Genomic DNA, 23127 nt, shown 5'->3' on the forward strand with positions numbered 1-23127 from the left:
AGGTAAGTTTTGGCAAACTCCAGCCTGGCTTTTTTATGTCTCGGGGTAAGAAGTGGGGTCTTCCTGGGTATCCTACCGTACAGTCCCTTTTCATTCAGACGCCGACGGATAGTACAGGTTGACACTGTTGTACCCTCGGACTGCAGGGCAGCTTGAACTTGTTTGGATGTTAGTCGAGGTTCTTTATCCACCATCCGCACAATCTTGCATTGAAATCTCTCGTCAATTTTTCTTTTCCGTCCACATCTAGGGAGGTTAGCCACAGTGCCATGGGCTTTACACTTCTTGATGACACTGCGCACGGAAGACACAGGAACATTCAGGTCTTTGGAGATGGACTTGTAGCCTTGAGATTGCTCATGCTTCCTCACAATTTGGTTTCTCAAGTCCTCAGACAGTTCTTTGGTCTTCTTTCTTTTCTCCATGCTCAATGTGGTACACACAAGGACACAGGACAGAGGTTGAGTCAACTTTAATCCATGTTAACTGGCTGCAAGTGTGATTTAGTTATTGCCAACACCTGTTAGGTGCCACAGGTAAGTTACAGGTGCTGTTAATTACACGAATTAGAGAAGCATCACATGATTTTTCAAAGGGAGGGTGCTAATACTTTTGTCCACCCTCTTTTTTAGGTTTGGTGTGGAATTATATCCAATTTGGCTTTAGGACAATTCTTTTTGTCTTTTTTTCATTGAAGACAAATTAAATGAAGAGAATAATACCAAAGAATTTGTGATTGCAATCATTTTCAGGAAGAAACTGAGTATTATCTGACAGAATTGCAGGGGTGCCAATACTTTTGGCCAGCACTGTATATATATATATATATATATATATATATATATATATATATATATACATATATATACACCGCTCAAAAAAATAAAGGGAACACTGAAATAACACATCCTAGATCTGAATGACTGAAATATTCTCATTGAATACTTTGTTCTGTACAAAGTTGAATGTGCTGACAACAAAATCACACAAAAATCATCAATGGAAATCACATTTATTAACCAATGGAGGCCTGGATTTGGAGTCACCCTCAAAATTAAAGTGGAAAAACACACTACAGGCTGATCCAACTTTGATGTAATGTCCTTAAAACAAGTCAAAATGAGTCTCAGTGTTATGCACATGCCCGGACTGACTGGCGTGTGCGGGTGTTGTGGTTCCACTGGACCATGGACCGGAGAGTGCCTGGAGGGGCGTGACTAAGTATCTGGCCGATCCGACCAAGGTGGCACGACGGCATACGACGCCAGTGCACCAGGGAGAAACCGGGCAGAGGGACCAGGTGCTACTCCAGGTCAAACTCCGGACACGGGGGTTGACCCACACTGGGATTACTGGAACCGGCAGGTTAGGCTGGCACAGACTGGTGGATGTAAGCAAACACGGCAGGTATGCAGATGGGTGGATACAGGTGAGTATGCAGGCAGGGAGGTACTGGCCGAAAGGACGGGCTGGAGCACAGAGAGGTTAAGACCCAGTACAGACTGGGTCACAGAACCGCAGATGCGGTAGACAACCACAGCAGAGAGGGAACGCCCGAAGCGGTGGGCAAGAACAGAGCAGGACGGGGCTGCAGGAGCAGCGAGCACAAGCAGGGCAGGACAGGACTGCCGGAGCAGCGGGCAGAAGCAGGGCAGGGCGGAAACCGCAGAAGCAGTAAGCAAGATAACAGCAGAGCAGAAACCGCAGGAGCGGCAAGCAAGGCAAGAGCAGAGTGAAAACCGCAAGAGCGGCAAGCTAAGCAGGAGCAGAGCGGACACCGCAAGAGCGGTAAACAAGGCAGGAGCAGAGCAGAAACCGCAAGAGCGGCAAGCTAAGCAGGAGCAGAGCGGACACCGCAGAGCGGTAAACAAGGCAGGAGCAGAGCAGAAACCGCAAGAGCGGCAAGCTAAGCAGGAGCAGAGCGGACACCGCAGAGCGGTAAACAAGGCAAGGGGATAGGACTCTGTTCACAAAGAACAGACGGAGAAGGAAAGGCAGAACCAGAAGCACGCACAGTACTTACATAGAAGTAGCGAGCGTACACTAAATTCACAACAGAGGTACAGAGACGACGAGAAGGAATTTAGGAGCGGGTTCAGACTCTGCAGAAAGACGCAGAAAACAGACATAGAGGGAAAAGGGAGACAAGGTTAAAGTAGAAACGAGGCACAGACAACAGGGAACAGAGGAACGGGAACAGAGACAGCAAGGCAGGAACACAAACAGGACTCTGTTCAGACGGGAACAGATACCGCAAGGCAGGAACACAAACAGGACTCTGTTCAGACGGGAACAGATACCGCAAGGCAGGGACACAAACAGGACTCTGTTCAGACAGGAACAGATACCGCAAGGCAGAGACACAAACAGGACTCTGTTCAGACGGGAACAGATACCGCAAGGCAGGGACACAAACAGGACTCTGTTCAGACGGGAACAGATACCGCAAGGCAGAGACACAAACAGGACTCTGTTCAGACGGGAACAGATACCGCAAGGCACAGACAGGCAGATCTAGGAATACGGCCCCTAGAAGGCGAAAGAACAGGCAAGAAGCATGTTCACAAGAACAGACCACAGTTCAGACACAGAACTGGAAAACAGGCAGGAAAACAGGATAGGACCTGGCATGTCAGAGACAAAAAAGCCAACTGACAAGAAACAATGCTCAGGCGCCATCTTGAGGAAGAAGGTGGTATAAATACCCAAAGATGGACAGCAATAGGCTGAAGGTGCAACAGGGGCGTGTCCGCAGCAGGTACAAGAAACAGGAAGTTCAGCGGGCGTCGCCCTATGCAGCCAAAACAGACAAACAGACAGCAAGGAGGGAAGCCAGAGAGACATTCTGGACAGGAGATCAAGTGCGCGCTCTTGCACAGTGGGAGATGGACCACTATGCAAGGACGCCGCCAGGTATGTTACAGTACCCCCCCCCCTTACGCCCCCTCTTCTTCAGGCCTGCCAGAATCTTCCGCAGGGAATTCGAGGGCCAATTCTTCACTTCGAAGAGATTACTTCCACTGTCCACCGGAAAAACTGGTCTCCTCTGGGTAGCTAGGATGCTACCTCCTATCCAGCCACCCTTAGCAACAGACGAAACGGGTGGAGTACCAGGAACAGCACACAAGGAAGTCTCTCTCCACATATTTTCAGGTGGCACCCCAGAGGGTACAGGAGACAACTGGAAGTCCTCCACCGGGTTGGAGGGGGACAGAGACTTGGGGGTAATCTCTGCTTCGAGGTACATCTTGTCAAGCTCACAGGAAGAAATAGACGGGTTATCAGGTACATAATGAGGAAAAGTCACTGTCTCTTTGTTATCTGGTGGTACCCCGGAGGATTCAGGAAACAACTGGAGGTCCTCCGCCTGGTCAGAAGAGTGCAGAGGCTCAGAGAAAACATCTGCTTCAGAGTACACTAGGTCGGACTCACTGGACGAAGCAGGCGAGGTATCGGGTACCGAATATAGGAAATGTTAGAACCTTGCTCTTAGGTTTTTTTTCCTTTGCTGGTCACATGACCTTGTTGGCCTATTTAAGCCTGCTCCGCCCTTCTGGCTTTGCTGGACTTCATTGTATATCTACTTTCTAGCTAGCCTGTGCTCTGTGTCTTGCTCTGTTAGTTTGCTTGGTCTACTGACCTCTATGTTCTATATATCTTGTTTGTTCGTCTGTCTGCTACTATTTCTGTTAGGAGGTGTCCCATATTCCTCCCAGTCCTTAGTACTTGTAGGGATTCCTTCCCCACATCTATAGGTCTCCGTACAGACTAGCTTAGGACTTTAGCAGGTCTGATCGCAGGATCAGGTCCCCTGTTACATCGTAGGGATTCAGTTGAGTTCTATCGTAGGGACAGATCTCCTCTCTTTCCTTAGCTCTGGTAGCAGAACATAACAGTAAGTCCAGCCTGCAAATTCTCTAAGGAAAGATTTTTCTGTTCCATCATGGTGTCGGTTCAGGATTTGGCTCATCGCCTGCAGGGACTCTCTCTGGAGGTGGCCGAGCTCCGTCAGCACGTGAGTAGCTGTCCTGGAGCACATTTCTTGGAGCCTAAGGTATGTTTGCCGGATTTATTTTTTGGTGAACACCGAGAATTTTTTTCATTTAAAAATGCTTGCTTATTGTATTTTCGTTTGAGACCTAAGTCCTCTGGGGATGAATCCCAGCGCGTAGGGTTCATAATGTCACTTTTGCGCAAAGAGCCTCAGGAGTGGGCCTTTTCTTTGCAACCTAGTGATACATGCTTCAGATCAGTGGATAGTTTTTTTTCTGCTTTGGGACTATTATATGATGATCCTGACCGTGTCGCATCAGCTGAGACTGAATTGAGACGTTTAAAACAGGGATCAGGTAATGTGGAAAAATATTGTACTCATTTCCGTCGTTGGTCTACTCAAACAGGGTGGAACGATTCTGCTCTGAAAAGTCTATTTCTTGCTGGGCTCAGTGAAAGGGTTAAAGACCTGCTAATTGCTTATCCTACACCTGAAGATTTGCAACAGGCTATGCAATTAGCTATACGGGTGGATAGAAGACTGCGTGCAAGGGTTAATGAGAGCAAATCCTCTGCTATGTCAGTTTCTGGTTATGAGAATGTGTGTACTAACAGTGGTGAACCGATGGAGATTGGATCGGTGGCACCTCGCTCTCAAGAAAAAGACCGTCGATTTTCTGAAGGCTTGTGTTTCTATTGCGGAAAATCTGGTCATTTGATTAAAGGCTGTGAGCTTCGTATGAAGAAAGAAAAAAAAAAGGTCAGTCACGCCCGTATTGCCTGTTTAAATTCCAAGGGCATATTTTTAGCTGCTTCCACGATTGCTCAGAAAAAATTAATGGAATTTCGGGTGTTTGTTGATTGCGGGTCTACTCTGAATGTAATTGATGGGGGATTCGTGGAAAGACTCAATTTAAAACCTGAACCTTTATCATCCCCCATTGCTGTGGTTTCTGTGGATGGTTCCCCTTTGAAGAATATTACTCTCAAGGTCTGTGAATTTCCTCTCACTATTAATGGTGTTCACCATGAGAAATTGGATTTGGTAGTGTTGAATAACTTGCCTTCTCCAGTAATATTGGGATTGCCCTGGTTAAAATTTCACAATCCTGTACTGGATTGGTCTACCAGTGAAATTAAATCCTGGAGCCATAAATGTTATGACAAGTGTTGTAACGGGCGTATTGCAGCTTTGGATAGGGGAGAATTGCCTGTTCCTATTCAGGATTTTTGGAGAGTTTTTTCTGAGAAGGAATCGCAGGTTTTGCCTCCCCATAGAGACTATGATTGTTCTATTGAATTTGTCCCTGGAGCGACTCTTCCTAAAAGTCGTTTATTTAACCTTACTATTCCTGAGAGGAAGGCTTTGGAGGAATACATACAGACAAGTTTGGCCGCCGGTCACATTAGGCCCTCTAAGTCTCCTGTGGCGGTTGGATTTTTTTTTGTAAAAAAAAAGGACGGCGGTTTACGTCCTTGTCTGGATTTTCGTGAGATTAACAAAATTACTGTACGCAATCCTTACCCACTGCCATTGATTCCTGATCTGTTTAACCAGTTAATGGGGGCCAAGTGGTTCTCTAAAATTGACCTTAAGGGGGCATACAATCTGTTGCGCATGAAGGAGGGTGACGAATGGAAGACTGCTTTTAACACTCCTGTGGGTCATTTTGAGAATCTGGTCATGCCTTTTGGTCTTACTAATGCTCCTGCATTTTTTCAGAATCTGATTAATGACATCCTTAGACCTTTGATCGGTAAAAATGTGGTTGTGTATTTGGATGACATTTTGATTTATTCGCCGGATCTGGAGTCTCATTGGCGGAGCGTGCGTGAGGTATTACAGTTATTAATGGACAATTCGCTTTTTGCTAAGCTGGAGAAATGTGAGTTCGCTGTACAGAGAATTAGTTTTTTGGGCTACATTATCTCCAGCAAAGGTTTTGAGATGGATCCGGTTAAGGTTCAGGCTGTGCAGGAATGGCCTAGGCCTATTGGTTTGAAATCGATACAGAGGTTTTTGGGTTTCGCCAATTACTACAGAAAATTCATAAAAAAATTTTCTAGTATTGTCAAACCTCTGACTGATCTCACCAGGAAAGGTGCTGATGCGGTTCAGTGGTCTTCTGAGGCCATTGAAGCTTTTGTGTATCTCAAGGAGAGGTTCACCTCTGCTCCCATCCTTATGCAGCCTGATGTTACTAGGCCGTTTTTGGTTGAGGTTGATGCTTCCTCTGTGGGGGTTGGCGCAGTATTGTCTCAGGATAACGGGGATGGATTACATCCCTGTGCCTTTTTTTCAAAAAATTTTTCGGAGACTGAACTGAATTACGATATTGGTAATCGGGAATTATTGGCTATTAAACTCGCATTTGAACACTGGTACCACTTCTTGGAAGGTGCGGAATTTCCCGTTCAGGTTCTTACGGATCATAAAAATCTGATATATCTTGATGCTGCCAAGCGCCTGAATGCCCGTCAGGCTAGGTGGGCACTGTTTTTCTCGCGGTTTAATTTCTCCGTTACTTACATCCCTGGTACTAAGAATGTTAAGGCGGATGCCTTGTCTCGCAGTTTTTCTCCCATAGTCGGTGCTGAGAAAGAGGAGAACATTTTACAAGAAGGTGTTGTGATAGCTGCTTTGGACTCCGTTTTGGAAAATGAGATTCTTAAAGCACAGGAGAATGCCCCTTCTAACACTCCTCATGGGAGGTTGTTTGTGCCTGGGACCTTTAGGAGAGATTTGTTTGTTGAGTGTCACGAATCTCGGTTGGCAGGTCATCCCGGAATCTCTGAGACCAAGAGACTGGTGGGTCGCAGTTTTTGGTGGCCTGGATGGCAGAAGGAAGTCATTAAGTGGGTGCGTCAATGTACTATATGTGCTAGATCTAAGTCCTCACATACTCCTGCTGCGGGGTTGCTTTGTCCTTTGGAGGTTCCCAGTGCTCCTTGGACACATTTGGCTATGGACTTTATAACTGACCTTCCCCCCTCTGAGGGTTTTACTGTCATCTGGGTGGTCGTGGACCGTTTTAGCAAGATGTGTCACTTGGTTCCTTTCGTCAAACTGCCCTGCGCTAAAACTCTCGCTAAGGCCTTTGTCAAGGAAATTGTCAGACTTCATGGCGTTCCTACTGACATTGTTTCTGATAGGGGTCCTCAGTTCGTGGCTCGTTTTTGGCGTGCCTTTTGTGACAGGTTGGGAGTTCATTTATCGTTCTCGTCCGGATATCATCCTGAATCTAATGGCCAGACAGAAAGGAAAAACCAGGATGTTGAGCAGTTCTTGCGTTGTTTTGTGGCAGACAATCAAGAGGGGTGGTCTGAGTTTCTGCCACTTGCTGAATTTGCTCTGAACAATCATACATCTTCTTCTGCTGGTTGTTCGCCTTTTTTTTGTTGTTCTGGGAGACATCCGTCGTTTGGGTCGTTCTCCAAGTTGGGATCTGCCGTGCCTGAGGAGGAGAATTTTTCCGGTGATTTGGAGAGAGTTTGGACGGATGTGCGTGGTAATCTTCAGGAGGCCAACAGAAAATCTAAGGACTACTTTGATAGGAAACGACAGGAGGTTTTGTTCGCTGTTGGTGACATGGTTTGGTTGTCCTCTAGGAATCTGCGGTTGAGGATTCCTTCTAAGAAATTGGGTCCCAAGTTTGTAGGGCCCTTTAAGGTGCTTCAGGTTGTCAACCAATCTGCTGTTAGGTTGGAGGTTCCTACCTCCTGGAGAATTAATCCGGTATTTCATGTCTCTCTGTTGAAAAAAGCTGTTGTATCGGATTGTGACGCCTCTGCCTCTGTTCCTCCGGTGGTGGAGGACGGGGAATATGAAATTTCTCGCATCCTTAACTCTAGACTGTATAGAGGTAGTTTGCAGTATCTTGTGGCCTGGAAAGGTTTCGGACCCGAGGATAACTCTTGGGTGAGGTCGGATGATGTTTCCGTGTCCAGACTTATCAGAGCGTTTCACAGGAGATTTCCTGATAAGCCTGGTCCTAGGGGATCCGGAGGATCCTCTTAGAAGGGGGGGTACTGTTAGAACCTTGCTCTTAGGTTTTTTTTCCTTTGCTGGTCACATGACCTTGTTGGCCTATTTAAGCCTGCTCCGCCCTTCTGGCTTTGCTGGACTTCATTGTATATCTACTTTCTAGCTAGCCTGTGCTCTGTGTCTTGCTCTGTTAGTTTGCTTGGTCTACTGACCTCTATGTTCTATATATCTTGTTTGTTCGTCTGTCTGCTACTATTTCTGTTAGGAGGTGTCCCATATTCCTCCCAGTCCTTAGTACTTGTAGGGATTCCTTCCCCACATCTATAGGTCTCCGTACAGACTAGCTTAGGACTTTAGCAGGTCTGATCGCAGGATCAGGTCCCCTGTTACATCGTAGGGATTAAGCTGAGTTCTATCGTAGGGACAGATCTCCTCTCTTTCCTTAGCTCTGGTAGCAGAACATAACAGGAAAGTCTCTGTCCATTCACCACCAGGTGGCACCCCGAAGGGTTCTGGAGACAACTGGAGGTCCTCCGCCTGGTCGGAGGGGTGTAGAGACTCGGGAGTAACCTCTGCTTCGGAGTACACTAGGTTGGACTCACTGGACGAAGCGAGCGAGGTATCAGGTACAGAGTATAGGAGAGTCTCTGTCCTTTCGCTACCAGGTAGCACCCCGAAGGGTTCAGGAGACAACTGGAGGTCCTCCGCCTGGTCGGAGGGGTGTAGAGACTCGGGGGTAACTACCACTTTGGGGTACCCATTGTCAGGCTCACAGGACGAAGCGGACAAAGTATCGAGTACCGGGTGTAGAGAAGTCTCTCTCCATTTGTCATCGAGTGGTATCCCGGAGGATTCAGGAGGCAACAGGGGGTCCTCCGCCAGGTAGTAGAGGTGCACAGACTCTGAGGTAACCACAGCTTTGGAGCATCCTTGGACATGCACACCGGTTAAAGTGGGTGTAGCATCTGATGCCGGGTGCAGGAAGTTCTCCTGTGTGGAGTCTGGAAGGGCAGAAGTCTCTTCGGGCAGGAGAACTGGTGCACTACCCACGCACATTACCCGTTGGGGCTTCTCCGGGATACAGGGAGATGAAGCTTCAGTAGGGACTTCAAGGTTGGGGTCAGGAGGTCTCAGGGAGGACAGACCCTGGCGTGACGGCTTGCCTCTACGTCTAGCACGTCTGGACTGCCTCTTGAGGTTGAGAGAAGTATTCCGGAAAGCGTAGTCACCCTGTGAGGATTCTGGGTGGGCAGTAGTCTCATTGGGCTGGAGGACTATTGCGCTACCCACACACATTACCCATTGGGGCTGCTCCGGGATATTGGGAAGTGAAGCTTCAGCAGGAGCCTCCGGGTTAGGATCATCGAAGACCATTAGAAAGGCCACCAGGAAGGCCATTAGGTCCAGGAGGATCGGATCCTGTGTTTCATATAGGGGGTTGATCCATTCCAAGGCATCACCCGCCAGGTAAGACATAATGAATGCCACCTTAACCCGATCGGTGGGAAAACATAGAGGGTAGAACTTGAAGTGTAGCATGCATTGCTCCACAAATGCACGACTTTGTCTTGGATCCCCATAATAATGTAGCGGATCCGCAGGAACGAGAGCAGATAGATCCATCTGGACGGGTGCGTAATTCGCCTGGAACTCAGCTAAAGGGAAAAAAAAAAAATTATTTATTTATTTTAATGCATGTTTTCGCTGGAAAACTTCTCAGAGAGCGAAGGCCGTGGGGCTCAACGGGAACCATGGCCTGAGCATGCTGTTATGCACATGCCCGGACTGACTGGCGTGTGCGGGTGTTGTGGTTCCACTGGACCATGGACCGGAGAGTGCCTGGAGGGGCGTGACTAAGTATCTGGCCGATCCGACCAAGGTGGCACGACGGCATACGACGCCAGTGCACCAGGGAGAAACCGGGCAGAGGGACCAGGTGCTACTCCAGGTCAAACTCCGGACACGGGGGTTGACCCACACTGGGATTACTGGAACCGGCAGGTTAGGCTGGCACAGACTGGTGGATGTAAGCAAACACGGCAGGTATGCAGATGGGTGGATACAGGTGAGTATGCAGGCAGGGAGGTACTGGCCGAAAGGACGGGCTGGAGCACAGAGAGGTTAAGACCCAGTACAGACTGGGTCACAGAACCGCAGATGCGGTAGACAACCACAGCAGAGAGGGAACGCCCGAAGCGGTGGGCAAGAACAGAGCAGGACGGGGCTGCAGGAGCAGCGAGCACAAGCAGGGCAGGACAGGACTGCCGGAGCAGCGGGCAGAAGCAGGGCAGGGCGGAAACCGCAGAAGCAGTAAGCAAGATAAGAGCAGAGCAGAAACCGCAGGAGCGGCAAGCAAGGCAAGAGCAGAGTGAAAACCGCAAGAGCGGCAAGCTAAGCAGGAGCAGAGCGGACACCGCAAGAGCGGTAAACAAGGCAGGAGCAGAGCAGAAACCGCAAGAGCGGCAAGCTAAGCAGGAGCAGAGCGGACACCGCAGAGCGGTAAACAAGGCAGGAGCAGAGCAGAAACCGCAAGAGCGGCAAGCTAAGCAGGAGCAGAGCGGACACCGCAGAGCGGTAAACAAGGCAGGAGCAGAGCAGAAACCGCAAGAGCGGCAAGCTAAGCAGGAGCAGAGCGGACACCGCAGAGCGGTAAACAAGGCAGGAGCAGAGCAGAAACCGCAAGAGCGGCAAGCTAAGCAGGAGCAGAGCGGACACCGCAGAGCAGTAAACAAGGCAGGAGCAGAGCAGAAACCGCAAGAGCGGCAAGCTAAGCAGGAGCAGAGCGGACACCGCAGAGCGGTAAACAAGGCAGGAGCAGAGCAGAAACCGCAAGAGCGGCAAGCTAAGCAGGAGCAGAGCGGACACCGCAGAGCGGTAAACAAGGCAAGGGGATAGGACTCTGTTCACAAAGAACAGACGGAGAAGGAAAGGCAGAACCAGAAGCACGCACAGTACTTACATAGAAGTAGCGAGCGTACACTAAATTCACAACAGAGGTACAGAGACGACGAGAAGGAATTTAGGAGCGGGTTCAGACTCTGCAGAAAGACGCAGAAAACAGACATAGAGGGAAAAGGGAGACAAGGTTAAAGTAGAAACGAGGCACAGACAACAGGGAACAGAGGAACGGGAACAGAGACAGCAAGGCAGGAACACAAACAGGACTCTGTTCAGACGGGAACAGATACCGCAAGGCAGGAACACAAACAGGACTCTGTTCAGACGGGAACAGATACCGCAAGGCAGGGACACAAACAGGACTCTGTTCAGACAGGAACAGATACCGCAAGGCAGAGACACAAACAGGACTCTGTTCAGACGGGAACAGATACCGCAAGGCAGGGACACAAACAGGACTCTGTTCAGACGGGAACAGATACCGCAAGGCAGAGACACAAACAGGACTCTGTTCAGACGGGAACAGATACCGCAAGGCACAGACAGGCAGATCTAGGAATACGGCCCCTAGAAGGCGAAAGAACATGCAAGAAGCGTGTTCACAAGAACAGACCACAGTTCAGACACAGAACTGGAAAACAGGCAGGAAAACAGGATAGGACCTGGCATGTCAGAGACAAAAAAGCCAACTGACAAGAAACAATGCTCAGGCGCCATCTTGAGGAAGAAGGTGGTATAAATACCCAAAGATGGACAGCAATAGGCTGAAGGTGCAACAGGGGCGTGTCCGCAGCAGGTACAAGAAACAGGAAGTTCAGCGGGCGTCGCCCTATGCAGCCAAAACAGACAAACAGACAGCAAGGAGGGAAGCCAGAGAGACATTCTGGACAGGAGATCAAGTGCGCGCTCTTGCACAGTGGGAGATGGACCACTATGCAAGGACGCCGCCAGGTATGTTACACTCAGTATTGTGTGTGGCCTCCACGTGCCTGTATGACCTCCCTACAATGCCTGGGCATGCTCCTGATGAGGTTACGGATGGTCTCCTATGGGATCTCCTTCCAGACCTGGACTAAAGCAACCGCCAACTCCTGGACAGTCTGTGGTGCAACGTGACGTTGGTGGATGGAGCGAGACATGATGTCCCAGATGTGCTCAATCGGATTCAGGTCTGGGGAACGGGCGGCCAGTCCATAGCTTCAATGCCTTCATCTTGCAGGAACTGCTGACACACTCCAGCCACATGAGGTCTGACATTGTCCTGCATTAGGAGGAACCCAGGGCCAACCGCACCAGCATATGGTCTCACAAGGGGTCTGAGGATCTCATCTCGGTACCTAATGGCAGTCAGGCTACCTCTGGCGAGCACATGGAGGGCTGTGAGGCCCTCCAAAGAAATGCCACCCCACACCATTACTGACCCACTGCCAAACCGGTCATGCTGAAGGATGTTGCGGCAGCAGATCGCTCTCCACGGCGTCTCCAGACTCTGTCACGTCTGTCACATGTGCTCAGTGTGAACCTGCTTTCATCTGTGAAGAGCACAGGGCGCCAGTGGCCACTTTGCCAATCCTGGTGTTCTGTGGCAAATGCCAAGCGTCCTGTACAGTGTTGGGCTGTGAGCACAACCCCCATCTGTGGACGTCAGGCCCTCATACCACCCTCATGGGGTCAGTTTCTAACCGTTTGTGCAGACACATGCACATTTGTGGCCTGCTGGAGGTCATTTTGCAGGGCTCTGGCAGTGCCCCTCCTGTTCCTCCTTGCACAAAGGCGGATGTAGCGGTCCTGCTGCTGGGTTGTTGCCCTCCTATGGCCCCCTCCACATCCCAAACAACAGTCAAAAAGGATGAGAACAGAGAAATGGTCTGTGGTCACCACCTGCAGAACCACTCCTTTATAGGGGGTATCTTGATAATTGCCGATCATTTCTACCAGTAGTCTAATCCATTTGCACAACAGCAGGAGAAATTGATTCACAATCAGTGTTGCTTCATAACTGGACAGGTAGATTTCACAGAAGTGTTATTGACTTGGAGTTACATTGTGTTGTTTAAGTGTTCCCTTTATTTTTTGGAGCAGTATATATATATATAGACAGTACAGACCAAAAGTTTGGACACACCTTCTCATTTAAAGATTTTTCTGTATTTTCATAACTATGAAAATTGTACATTCACACTGAAGGCATCAAAACTATGAATTACCACATGTGGAATTATATACTTAACAAAAAAGTGTGAAACAACTGAAAATATGTCTTATATTCTAGGTTCTTCAAAGTAGCCACCTTTTGCTTTGATGACTGCTTTGCACACTCTTGGCATTCTCTTGATGAGCTTCAAGAGGTAGTCACCGGAAATGGTCTTCCAACAATCTTGAAGGAGTTCCCAGAGATGCTTAGCACTTGTTGGCCCTTTTGCCTTCACTCTGCGGTCCAGCTCACCCCAAACCATCTCAATTGGGTTCAGGTCTGGTGACTGTGGAGGCCAGGTCATCTGGCGTAGCACCCCATCACTCTCCTTCTTGGTCAAATAGCCCTTACACAGCCTGGAGGTGTGTTTGGGGTCATTGTCCTATTGAAAAATAAATGATGGTCCAACTAAACGCAAACCGGATGGAATAGCATGCCGCTGCAAGATGCTGTGGTAGCCATGCTGGTTCAGTATGCCTTCAATTTTGAATAAATTCCCAACAGTGTCACCAGCAAAGCACCCCCACACCATCACACCTCCTCCTCCATGCTTCACGGTGGGAACCAGGCATGTAGAGTCCATCCGTTCACCTTTTCTGCGTCCCACAAAGACACGGTGGTTGGAACCAAAGATCTCAAATTTGGATTCATCAGACCAAAGCACAGATTTCCACTGGTCTAATGTCCATTCCTTGTGTTCTTTAGCCCAAACAAGTCTCTTCTGCTTGTTGCCTGTCCTTAGCAGTGGTTTCCTAGCAGCTACTTTACCATGAAGGCCTGCTGCACAAAGTCTCCTCTTAACAGTTGTTGAAGAGATGTGTCTGCTGCTAGAACTCTGTGTGGCATTGACCTGGTCTCTAATCTGAGCTGCTGTTAACCTGCGATTTCTGAGGCTGGTGACTCGGATAAACTTATCCTCAGAAGTAGAGGTGACTCTTGGTCTTCCTTTCCTGGGGCGGTCCTCATGTGAGCCAGTTTCTTTGCAACTGCACTTGGGGACACTTTCAAAGTTTTCCCAATTTTTCGCACTGACTGACCTTCATTTCTTAAAGTAATGATGGCCACTTGTTTTTCTTTACTTAGCTGCTTTTTTCTTGCCATAATAGAAATTCTAACAGTCTATTCAGTAGGACTATCAGCTGTGCATCCACCAGACTTCTGCACAACACAACTGATGGTCCCAACCCCATTTATAAGGCAAGAAATCCCACTTATTAAACCTGACAGGGCACACCTGTGAAGTGAAAACCATTTCAGGTGACTACCTCTTGAAGCTCATCAAGAGAATGCCAAGAGTGTGCAAAGCAGTCATCAAAGCAAAAGGTGGCTACTTTGAAGAACCTAGAATATAAGACATATTTTCAGTTGTTTCACACTTTTTTGTTAAGTATATAATTCCACATGTGTTAATTCATAGTTTTGATGCCTTCAGTGTGAATGTACAATTTTCATAGTTATGAAAATACAGAAAAATCTTTAAATGAGAAGGTGTGTCCAAACTTTTGGTCTGTATATATATATATATAAAATTAATTAATTCATATACAGTATATTTATTTAATTTTTAATTAGTATACATAAATATGAATCAAAATATGTTTTTTGTAGTAAAAGCGCACAACCCCCAACCGCAAGGGACAGATGTGAAATGCTCTAAAAGTCGCCATATTCAGGAATCGTAGGTCTAGTGAAAGCGCAGATGAAGCCGGCAGGAAATCGCCATTCATGCTCATTATTTCACATAATAATAGTAACAAAAGATGTTATTAGAAGATAAGCGGGACGAGGCGGGGATACGCTGCAGACCTGCATTGTGTTTCCCGTAGCGCTGCGCCGTCAGTCGAAAGACACAGGGACCGATGCCAGAGCTACTGGTGGAGGAAATGGGAGTTTTACGAGCGAAACATTAACCCTTTAACTGCCTTCAAGGTCAAGTACTGAACGGCAAGTCGCAGCTTGGGCAACAATCCGCCAAATGAGCCAGAATTTGTATCAGAAAATGATCAGCTCTGTAAAATAAAATTGGAGCTCAGACATCCGTTTTTTTGTAATTTCTTATAATTGGGTTTTCTGCCAATTACCTGTAATCTGCAGGGGGCCTAGAGCAAGTGTTTAAACTCCCTGCAGCGCCACCACTGGGGAAATGTAGCATTGCAAAGTGTCCTATAAAATCAATGGACTGCATGGAGATGTTGGGCCCTCCGGAGTCAGACTCTTAGTAGCAGCAGATTGGTGAAGGCAGCCATCAGTCCCTTAGGAGAAAGGCGCATTACACATGTTTGCGGTTGAAAGTACTTAGAATTTAAAAATATTTTACTAAAATGAATCTCCCCTTTAAAGAGGATCTGTCACCAGGTCAAACATGTCTACATTTAGCTTTCATTTTATTTCCCTTGTTCCCCTGATTATTTCAGTTTTTGTTTTCTGTAAATCTGCCATATGGTTCCAAAGATATGGGCCTTTTTGTTTAGTGCACAATATGGTCTTTACAAAGGGGCGTGGCTGCAGTGCTGACAAAAGGCACGCCCAAGAGGATCCTGTGAGCCACGCCCCTTTGAAAAGATCATTAAAAATTATCCCTGGATAAAAAGGTCGATATCTCTGGAACCGTATGGCGGATTGAAATAAAGCAAAAAGCGGCAAAGTCAGAAGAGCAAGGAGAATAAGATAGGAGAAAAAAACTGGACACTTTTGACCTGGTGACACACCCCCTTTAAGGGAAATCGGAGCCTCAACAATATTCTTGCAATCTCCACTTTTTCAGGACCAGAAGAATTGGAGCTCTCACAAATAAAGCAAACCTCCAGGATCAATCTGATGGTGGGGGTCAGATTTCTGACACTCCCATAAATCAACTGTTTGGAAGGACGGGGCTCTCTGGCGCCGCACGTTTTGTAGTGGTTGTACCTGGTACTGCAGCTCGATCCCATTCGCTTATAAAGGGCCAAGCTGCAGGACCAGTCATGGTTACCACAAAATGTATGAAGCTGTACCCGCAGCGCTCTCAGCGGCCTCTTCGATCAGCTGATCGTGGCAGTCCTGGCTCCACCGATCTCATATTGATGATCTATTCCATAGACAGGTTCAAAAAAACCCTTTAATTTTCATTGGAAAATGATGAGAACTAGAAGTACCACTAGCAGGTTACCAGTTAGGGTGCATAATGCGGCAGCTAATAACGTCCCCCCCATAAAGGGTTACAGGGCAGCGCCATCAAACCTGTCCTCTGAGTCAGATCGTGGGAGCACCATCTCCGCTCAGGGGGATTTTCCAGCTGGAATGTGGGAGTGACGACTATGGAAAGTACAATAACTGACGGGATCAAAATTCTTCCTCTGAAATGATTAGATGGGAATTGTAACAAAAAGCAAGTTGTCCTGGCGGGGAGGTGGCAGAGGAATTTGACATGGGAGAGCTAAGGGGCCGGTGACCCAGGGGCCCGGCCTGGGGGATAAATATACCCACATTCTGCAGAGGTGTCGCTGGGTCTCTCTAGGGGTGTATTTTGGGACAGACAGGAATGACCATGGTTCGTTTTTACTTTTATGAGACGGTTTTAGAACATATTCAGATGTTTTCAGGACGCGTCATGGCTGATTCTATAACGGGCCGGAGCAGGTGTGCGGTGGAGGGGGGCACAAACTTTCCTGTAGGAATGACTCTGATAATGAGAAAAAAAAAAATCAGGATTGCTGTTTATAATTCCCAAATATAAGAAACGGCGCCACCTTCCGGGCGGCATGTCGTTCCCATTTAATTTTCAGAAGCCTCCACAGTCTCCAAAAAATCCTTCTAGTATAAAACCATTAATAAAAATCAGGGAGGAGGGAGATGCAGCTGCAGTTTCTCTCTTTTATTCTGTGATGTTCTCATTTTCCTGCTTATAGGGTCTCTGAAAATTTTAAGAAACCTTCTTAGAATCTAAAAAAATCTTTCTAGTCTAAAACCATAAATATAAATCAGGGAGGAGGGAGATGCAGCTGCAGTTTCTTTTCCCTATGAAGTGTTGTTCGCATTTCCATCTGCAAATTTTCAGAAACCCTTTTAGTATCTAAAAAATCCTTCTTGCATAAAACCATAAGTAGAAATCAGGGAGGAGGGAGATGCAGCTGCAGTTTCTCTTCTATATTCTTTGATTTCCCCATTTTCCTGCCTATGCGGTCTCTGCAATTTTTCAGAAACCTCCTCAGTCTCCAAAAAATCCTTCTAATATAAAACCATAAATAAAAACTAGGGAGGAGGGAGATGCAGCTGCAGTTTCTTTCTTTTATTCTGTGACGTTCTCATTTTCCTGCCTATAGGGTCTCTGTAAATTTTAAGAAACCTTCTTAGAATCTAAAAAAAAATCCTTCTAGTCTAAAACCATAAATAAAAATCAGGGAGGAGGAGGAGGAGGGAGATGCAGCTGCAGCTTTTCTCCTGTATGTGGTCAAAGGTAAGGAGAAGCGGCACGAATGTCGATGTTAATTCTGCACCATTTTCTGTCAGTAAATAGGAAAATAGTTTAGATTAATAGGATGAAAAACTAACACTTCTCACAGCTGAAGGTTCGTTACTTTCTCACTTTTTTAAGGATTGATGATCCCGGACAACCCTACAATTACACAATGTATATTATGCATATTGCATAGTGTGTTGTAAGACCGATATCCTGAATATTAACACGACGGTTGCATTTCCCTGCAGCGCTGGCGGTTGGCGTACTTTCCCAGATTCCCGAGCAGCCACATGGCTGTTCTCAAGGCAGCTGCTATCCGGCCACCGGGGACCTTCTCGTTGGCCGGGCGGATAAACTGAAGGCTACGTCAACCTGTGGACTGCACCGAGCACAACCCTATTGTATCGTGAGTCATCTTCAGGTGGGTGATGCCAGAAGGCCGAGAAAACAGAATATGTGATTCATTTAGAGAGAAGAAAACCAAAAATATTGATTGTTGTAGAAACCATGTAACACGTCTATAAGATTCCAGGGGCGCTATCGCTATGCTTTAAATGGTAGTCTTCCAATTGGTTCCTATGTGACCCAGTGGAGCCACTAAAATCACCTTCCCTGGTGGACAAGAGTGAAGGACGGGTTCATTTAATCTTCCCCAGTAGTTTAGGGTAGAGAATGGATTCTTGCCAGATTTCCTGGTGGTCTAGAGAAGGTGTCATGTAAACTTCCCTCATGGTTTAGGGTAGTGAATGGATTAATGTAATCTTCCCTGGAGGTCTAGAGTAAAGGAGAGGATCATGAAAGCTTTCCTGGTGGTCTAGAGTAAAGGAAAGGATCATGAAAGCTTTCCTGGAGATTTATGGCAGTGGATAAGTTCATGCCAGCCTACATGATTGTGCAGAATGGTGGACGTATTATTGCCCCGTTTCCTGGTAGTGGACAGCTTAATGGTAATTTCCCTGATGGTCTACAGTAAGGAGACCATAGGTTCATATAACCTTTCCTGGTGGTTTAGGATAGTGAATGGATTCACTCAGCTTTCTAGTATAGAGGAGTGGATAACATTTATTTCCTGGTGGTCTAGTGTAGTGGACGGTTTCTTGCCCGGTTCCTTGGTGGGCTAGAGTATGGGAAGAATTAATGAAAGAATTAATGAAAGCTTTCCTGGTTGTTCATACTCATACAGGTCGTTGCCACCTTTCCTGGCCTTCAATGATAGTGGACAAGTTAATGGCAATTTCCCTGGCGGTCTAGAGCAGAGTCTCTTTCCCTGGCGGTCTAGAGCAGAGTCTCTTTCCCTGGCGGTCTAGAGCAGAGTCTCTTTCCCTGGCGGTCTAGAGCAGAGTCTATTCCCCTGGCAGTCTAGAGCAGAGTCTCTTTCCCTGGCGGTCTAGAGCAGAGTCTCTTTCCCTGGCGGTCTAGAGCAGAGTCTATTCCCCTGGCGGTCTAGAGCAGAGTCTCTTTCCCTGGCGGTCTAGGGTAGTGGATGTATAATATAAGCGTCCTTGTGGGTCTTAGAGGATGAGTAAATATGTCTTCCCGTTATTCTCTGTAATAGTGGATGTATTAATATCTGCTTCCATGGTGGTCTAGTGTAGGGAAGAAATAGATTCCTGGTGTCTAGTGGTTTACTTTTCTTTTCCGGTAGAAGCAATTTCTCCTGTGTTTTGTCAGAATCAGTACAGTTCTCCTGATGACGGGGTAGAGCACTTCCTGAGCACTCTGCCTGATCAAGTTTTAGTGGACAATCACAATAATTTCATCATGATATTTAATAACTTGCCACGCATATAAGTCAATTTCCACTGTATTCCCCAGGACGAGAAGAAGTGTTTTGTCTGTGACTCGCGGCGACCTTACAACCGACTGACCAATCCCATCAGTCATCGCATCCAAAACGTCGTTACCACGTTTGCCGAAGACAGGAAGAAGGCCTGGTGGCAATCTGAGAACGGTAATCTGACCGGCGCACTCCTCCAACACAATCCACTCCTCTGCTGAAATACTCTGTGCTGCACTCTGTACCCCTTCCACTCTTGGCACCTTCCATTTGTATACATAACAGCAATGACATTTGCACCCGGCCCCCGTGCTGTCCAGAACATCCCAAAAAAACACCCACTTTTCGGTCCCTTTAAGGCGTAACTAAACTTTAATTTTTTTAACAATTTAATAAAAGTTATGAAACTTTAAAAATTACTTAATTGGAGGATTTTTCTTCATTCCTGTAAAAATTGAAAAACCTGCATTTAAGTGGCTTCTAAACCTCGGCTTTTCACCGATCTATTGCCTGCCTTCAGCTGCATTGATAATGGAGTACAGATGATGGCAGTGATGAGTCAGCCCCGGCCTCCTCCTCTGAGTGTTGTGCTTATCAGGAACAGCTCCTGCAGCAGCTTCTCCCCAGAGTTAGTGACTGGTGAGCTGACCTATCACTGCCATCATCTGTACTCCCATGGGGAAAAGTCGGGGTTTGCAAGCAACTTTTTTGCAATTTTGGTTTACAGAAATGAAGATAAATCCTCCAAAAAAAAGTGATTTGCAAAGTTCTATAACTTTCCATACCAGATCTGGAGCGGGTGTGACCACTTTTGCATAGACTCTATCCCTTTTTTGCCCGGACAGGCTCAAGTTTTCCAGGATTTTATCCGAAAAATCGGGACAGTCCTGGAAATTCAGGACTGTTGCCAACTACACCTGAATGTGCTTTTGGACACCAGAGCTCTGTGTGATGTTGGAGAATCCCGGCGTCACGCACAAGAAACCTCCCGGAAGCGCTATTTTTACAGAAAGTTTTGGCAGCGCCTGGGAGATTTCTTCCAGGACTTTTCCTCCCCTCATACAGGAGCCTCATACAGGGTCCGAAAACCTGTGTGTGGCATCTGTTGGGGACGTACCCGCCATGCTTTGCTTCAGACGGCCTGTAAATTGGCCACCCAACAACCCCGCTAAGCTCCCGTCTACTTCTTCTTTCCTTCCTTTTCCTCATTAAAGTCCTTTAATTTAATTACATATATTCTTCTCTGGGATTAAAGCCGTAAAAGAGGTAAAAAAAGAAAAAGGAGGCGAAGGCTTTGAGGATTTCTCCAGCTAATCCCAACAGCTTTTTATCTGCCGCCCTATTAAAATTCCTGTATTTTATTCCGAACCGTTTCCATTCCCCCGGAGCTCATGGGAGGGGTCACGGCCAGGATTTTGGAAGAATATATCAATCTTTCCACAGGAAATCCTGACTCAGATCTCCGTTCTCCACGTCCAAAATGGGATTGGACCCGCACGGCTCATTCTTAAAAATCCTGTTTTTTGGTTATATCTGATTCTGGGAAAGCTGGGTGACTATGACCACCATGATAATTTTTACCCAGCTTACCTAGAATCCTGAGTGGCTGATCTGCAAGGGGGATGGTCTTGTTTCAGGGCCACAAATAGAAGAAAAATGGCCCCCAAAAACTCTGATGCTGGTCGTTCTACCAAATCAAGGGGCAGGAAAGTCGGACCCTTGTTCACCCCTCACCTCTCATGCTTTGTCATAGGACCACCACTAAAAGCCAAACATTTCTTATGTAAAAGACTACCCCACTACAACCTAACAGCCCCCATTTCCTTTGCCAGGATGCCTCATCAACAGAGCCAGAGTGAGTCCCAAAAAAGTGCCCCCTACACAGTACCTTTAACCCATCTCCTCACCATGCACACTCATAAATAGCAGTGCCCCAGAAAGAGTCTGCCCCCATAACCAGTGCCAGAGTACCCTATGCCTAAACAGGGCATCTCCATATATGGTATCAAAATACCCCCATAAACAGTGCCAAGGCATCTCCTAAACAGTGCCAGAGTGAGTATCTAAAAAAGTGCTCCATGATCAGTGTCTATACACCATTTTACCACAATGGGGACTCATGGAGTCTGCCCCCATTACCAGTGCCGGCGTCCCTCTTAAACATTCTTAAACACAATGACAAAGTACCCTCTAAAGAGTTCAAAACATCTCTAAAAAATGGACAAAAAAGCCCCCTAAATGACAATAATAAGTACCCTTATGAATAGTGATGCCATAAGCAGTGCCCTAGGAAGAGTGTGTCCCCATAACCAGTGCCAAATGCCCACTGAACGGTGCAAAAGAGACCCCCTACAATGTCTCTTAAATTATATCAAAGTAGCCTCAGAAACAGTGCCGGTCACCTTGTTAATTTAATTAGTGCCCCTACAAAAAGTGTTGGAATAAGCAGTAACTCAGGAAGACCTATTATCAGTTACCCCTATTACCCCTATTATCAGTGCCAAAGTACTCCTAGACCTAGCAACAGAGATCTGAACAATGCCCTAGACAGATAAAAAGAGAAAGTGGCGGAATGACTCCAAAATAGGCCCCTTAAACAGTATGTAGTATACGTGAATAATCCATTGACCCTGACTACTTTATAGCCCAGGTCTCAGCGCCTTTCTTTCACTCTTCTGCCCCTATGATGTGTCCGGGTGGATATAACACTTGTGTTTGGCTTTTTACCAAGTAGAAAGTTCAGGCAGAAAAAATCTTGTTATTACAAGTGTGGGGGGAACAGGTGGAAGATAACGGGACATTCCTGCCCAGGATCCGCTGCCAGCACATTAGCGGTACAGCACGCCTCTACTGTATGTGCAGCTGCCGCCCCGGATCGGATGTAAGGAGCAGGCTGGTAAATGCTCGGCATCTGATGGCCGCTTGTATTAATGCAGAAAGATAAACAGTATATACCCCTAGTATAACTCGGCCTATTATGTGCTTGGGGATCCCCTTAAAGTGGTAAGGTCAAGTGGTAAACCTCAAGCTTTACGGCCCCTTTAAACAGCTCCCGAGAGTTTGGCCCCACACCGATCACAGGTCCTTTCCTAAGGACATGACGTCTATAGTGTGATCTCATAAAACCCCTTTAACAAAAGAGAGAATAAGAGTGAATTTATACAATAAAGGTAGACCAAAGAGAGAATAAGAGTGAATTTATATAATAAAGGTAGACCAAAGAGAGAATAAGAGTGAATTTATACAATAAAGGTAGACCAAAGAGAGAATAACAGTGAATTTATATAATAAAGGTAGACCAAAGAGAGAATAAGAGTGAATTTATACAATAAAGGTAGACCTTGCGGCTGCTATGGGTATCCCAGAGAGAGGGGAACCATCCCTTGTTAGTCTCGTCTCTTTTGCTACTGTTTGGGAACCTTGTGCTGGACCGACCTCTACAAAGGAAGCTTCATTACTAGAAAACCAGGGTATAGGGGTTATGATAGGGGGTAAAAACAACAAGCCCTCTGTCCTAGGTGCAGCATAATGGGGGGCCAGTTCGATCCTTCCATGTCCACCACTCTTCTTCCCCGGCCAACTGTAATTATAAAGATCCAGAGTTTGTGTTTTTTGTCTTCCGAGTCCGGACCCGTTAATGTCCTGCGAGGGTTTAGTCCGCCCCGGAATCTATTGAAGTCTGTCCAGGAGAATATGGAGATCGCCGACACTTAATCTGCAGTTTTCATTCCTTCATTATTATCATTTCAGCTTCAAAGACCGAATCCTTTGATGTATTTGTGATTTCCAGCGGAGAGATCTGGGCACTAACATGGGGCAGAGACATGTGCCAACCCATGGCT

The 23127-nt window shown here is 46.9% G+C and overlaps 1 protein-coding gene across 4 annotated transcripts in view; it reads left to right on the forward strand.

Annotated features, from left to right (window-relative positions):
* Positions 1-23127, forward strand: part of LAMB2 (laminin subunit beta 2) — a 112291-nt gene that overhangs the window by 44939 nt on the left and 44225 nt on the right. For 3 of the 4 annotated variants that reach the window (XM_073644856.1, XM_073644857.1, XM_073644858.1), the window contains exons 1-3: positions 11588-11827; positions 17757-17929; positions 19324-19459. In XM_073644856.1, the coding sequence (XP_073500957.1) occupies positions 11626-11827; positions 17757-17929; positions 19324-19459 (511 nt within the window). In that variant the 5' untranslated portion in view covers positions 11588-11625. Of the gene's footprint in view, positions 1-11587; positions 11828-17756; positions 17930-19323; positions 19460-23127 lie in introns of those variants that run through there. The other variant, XM_073644859.1, reaches the window with a different exon arrangement.

Source organism: Phyllobates terribilis, unplaced genomic scaffold, assembly GCF_046119375.1.
Source record: "Phyllobates terribilis strain yellow unplaced genomic scaffold, ASM4611937v1 Scaffold_8__6_contigs__length_399053987, whole genome shotgun sequence".
Taxonomy (NCBI): domain Eukaryota; kingdom Metazoa; phylum Chordata; class Amphibia; order Anura; family Dendrobatidae; genus Phyllobates; species Phyllobates terribilis.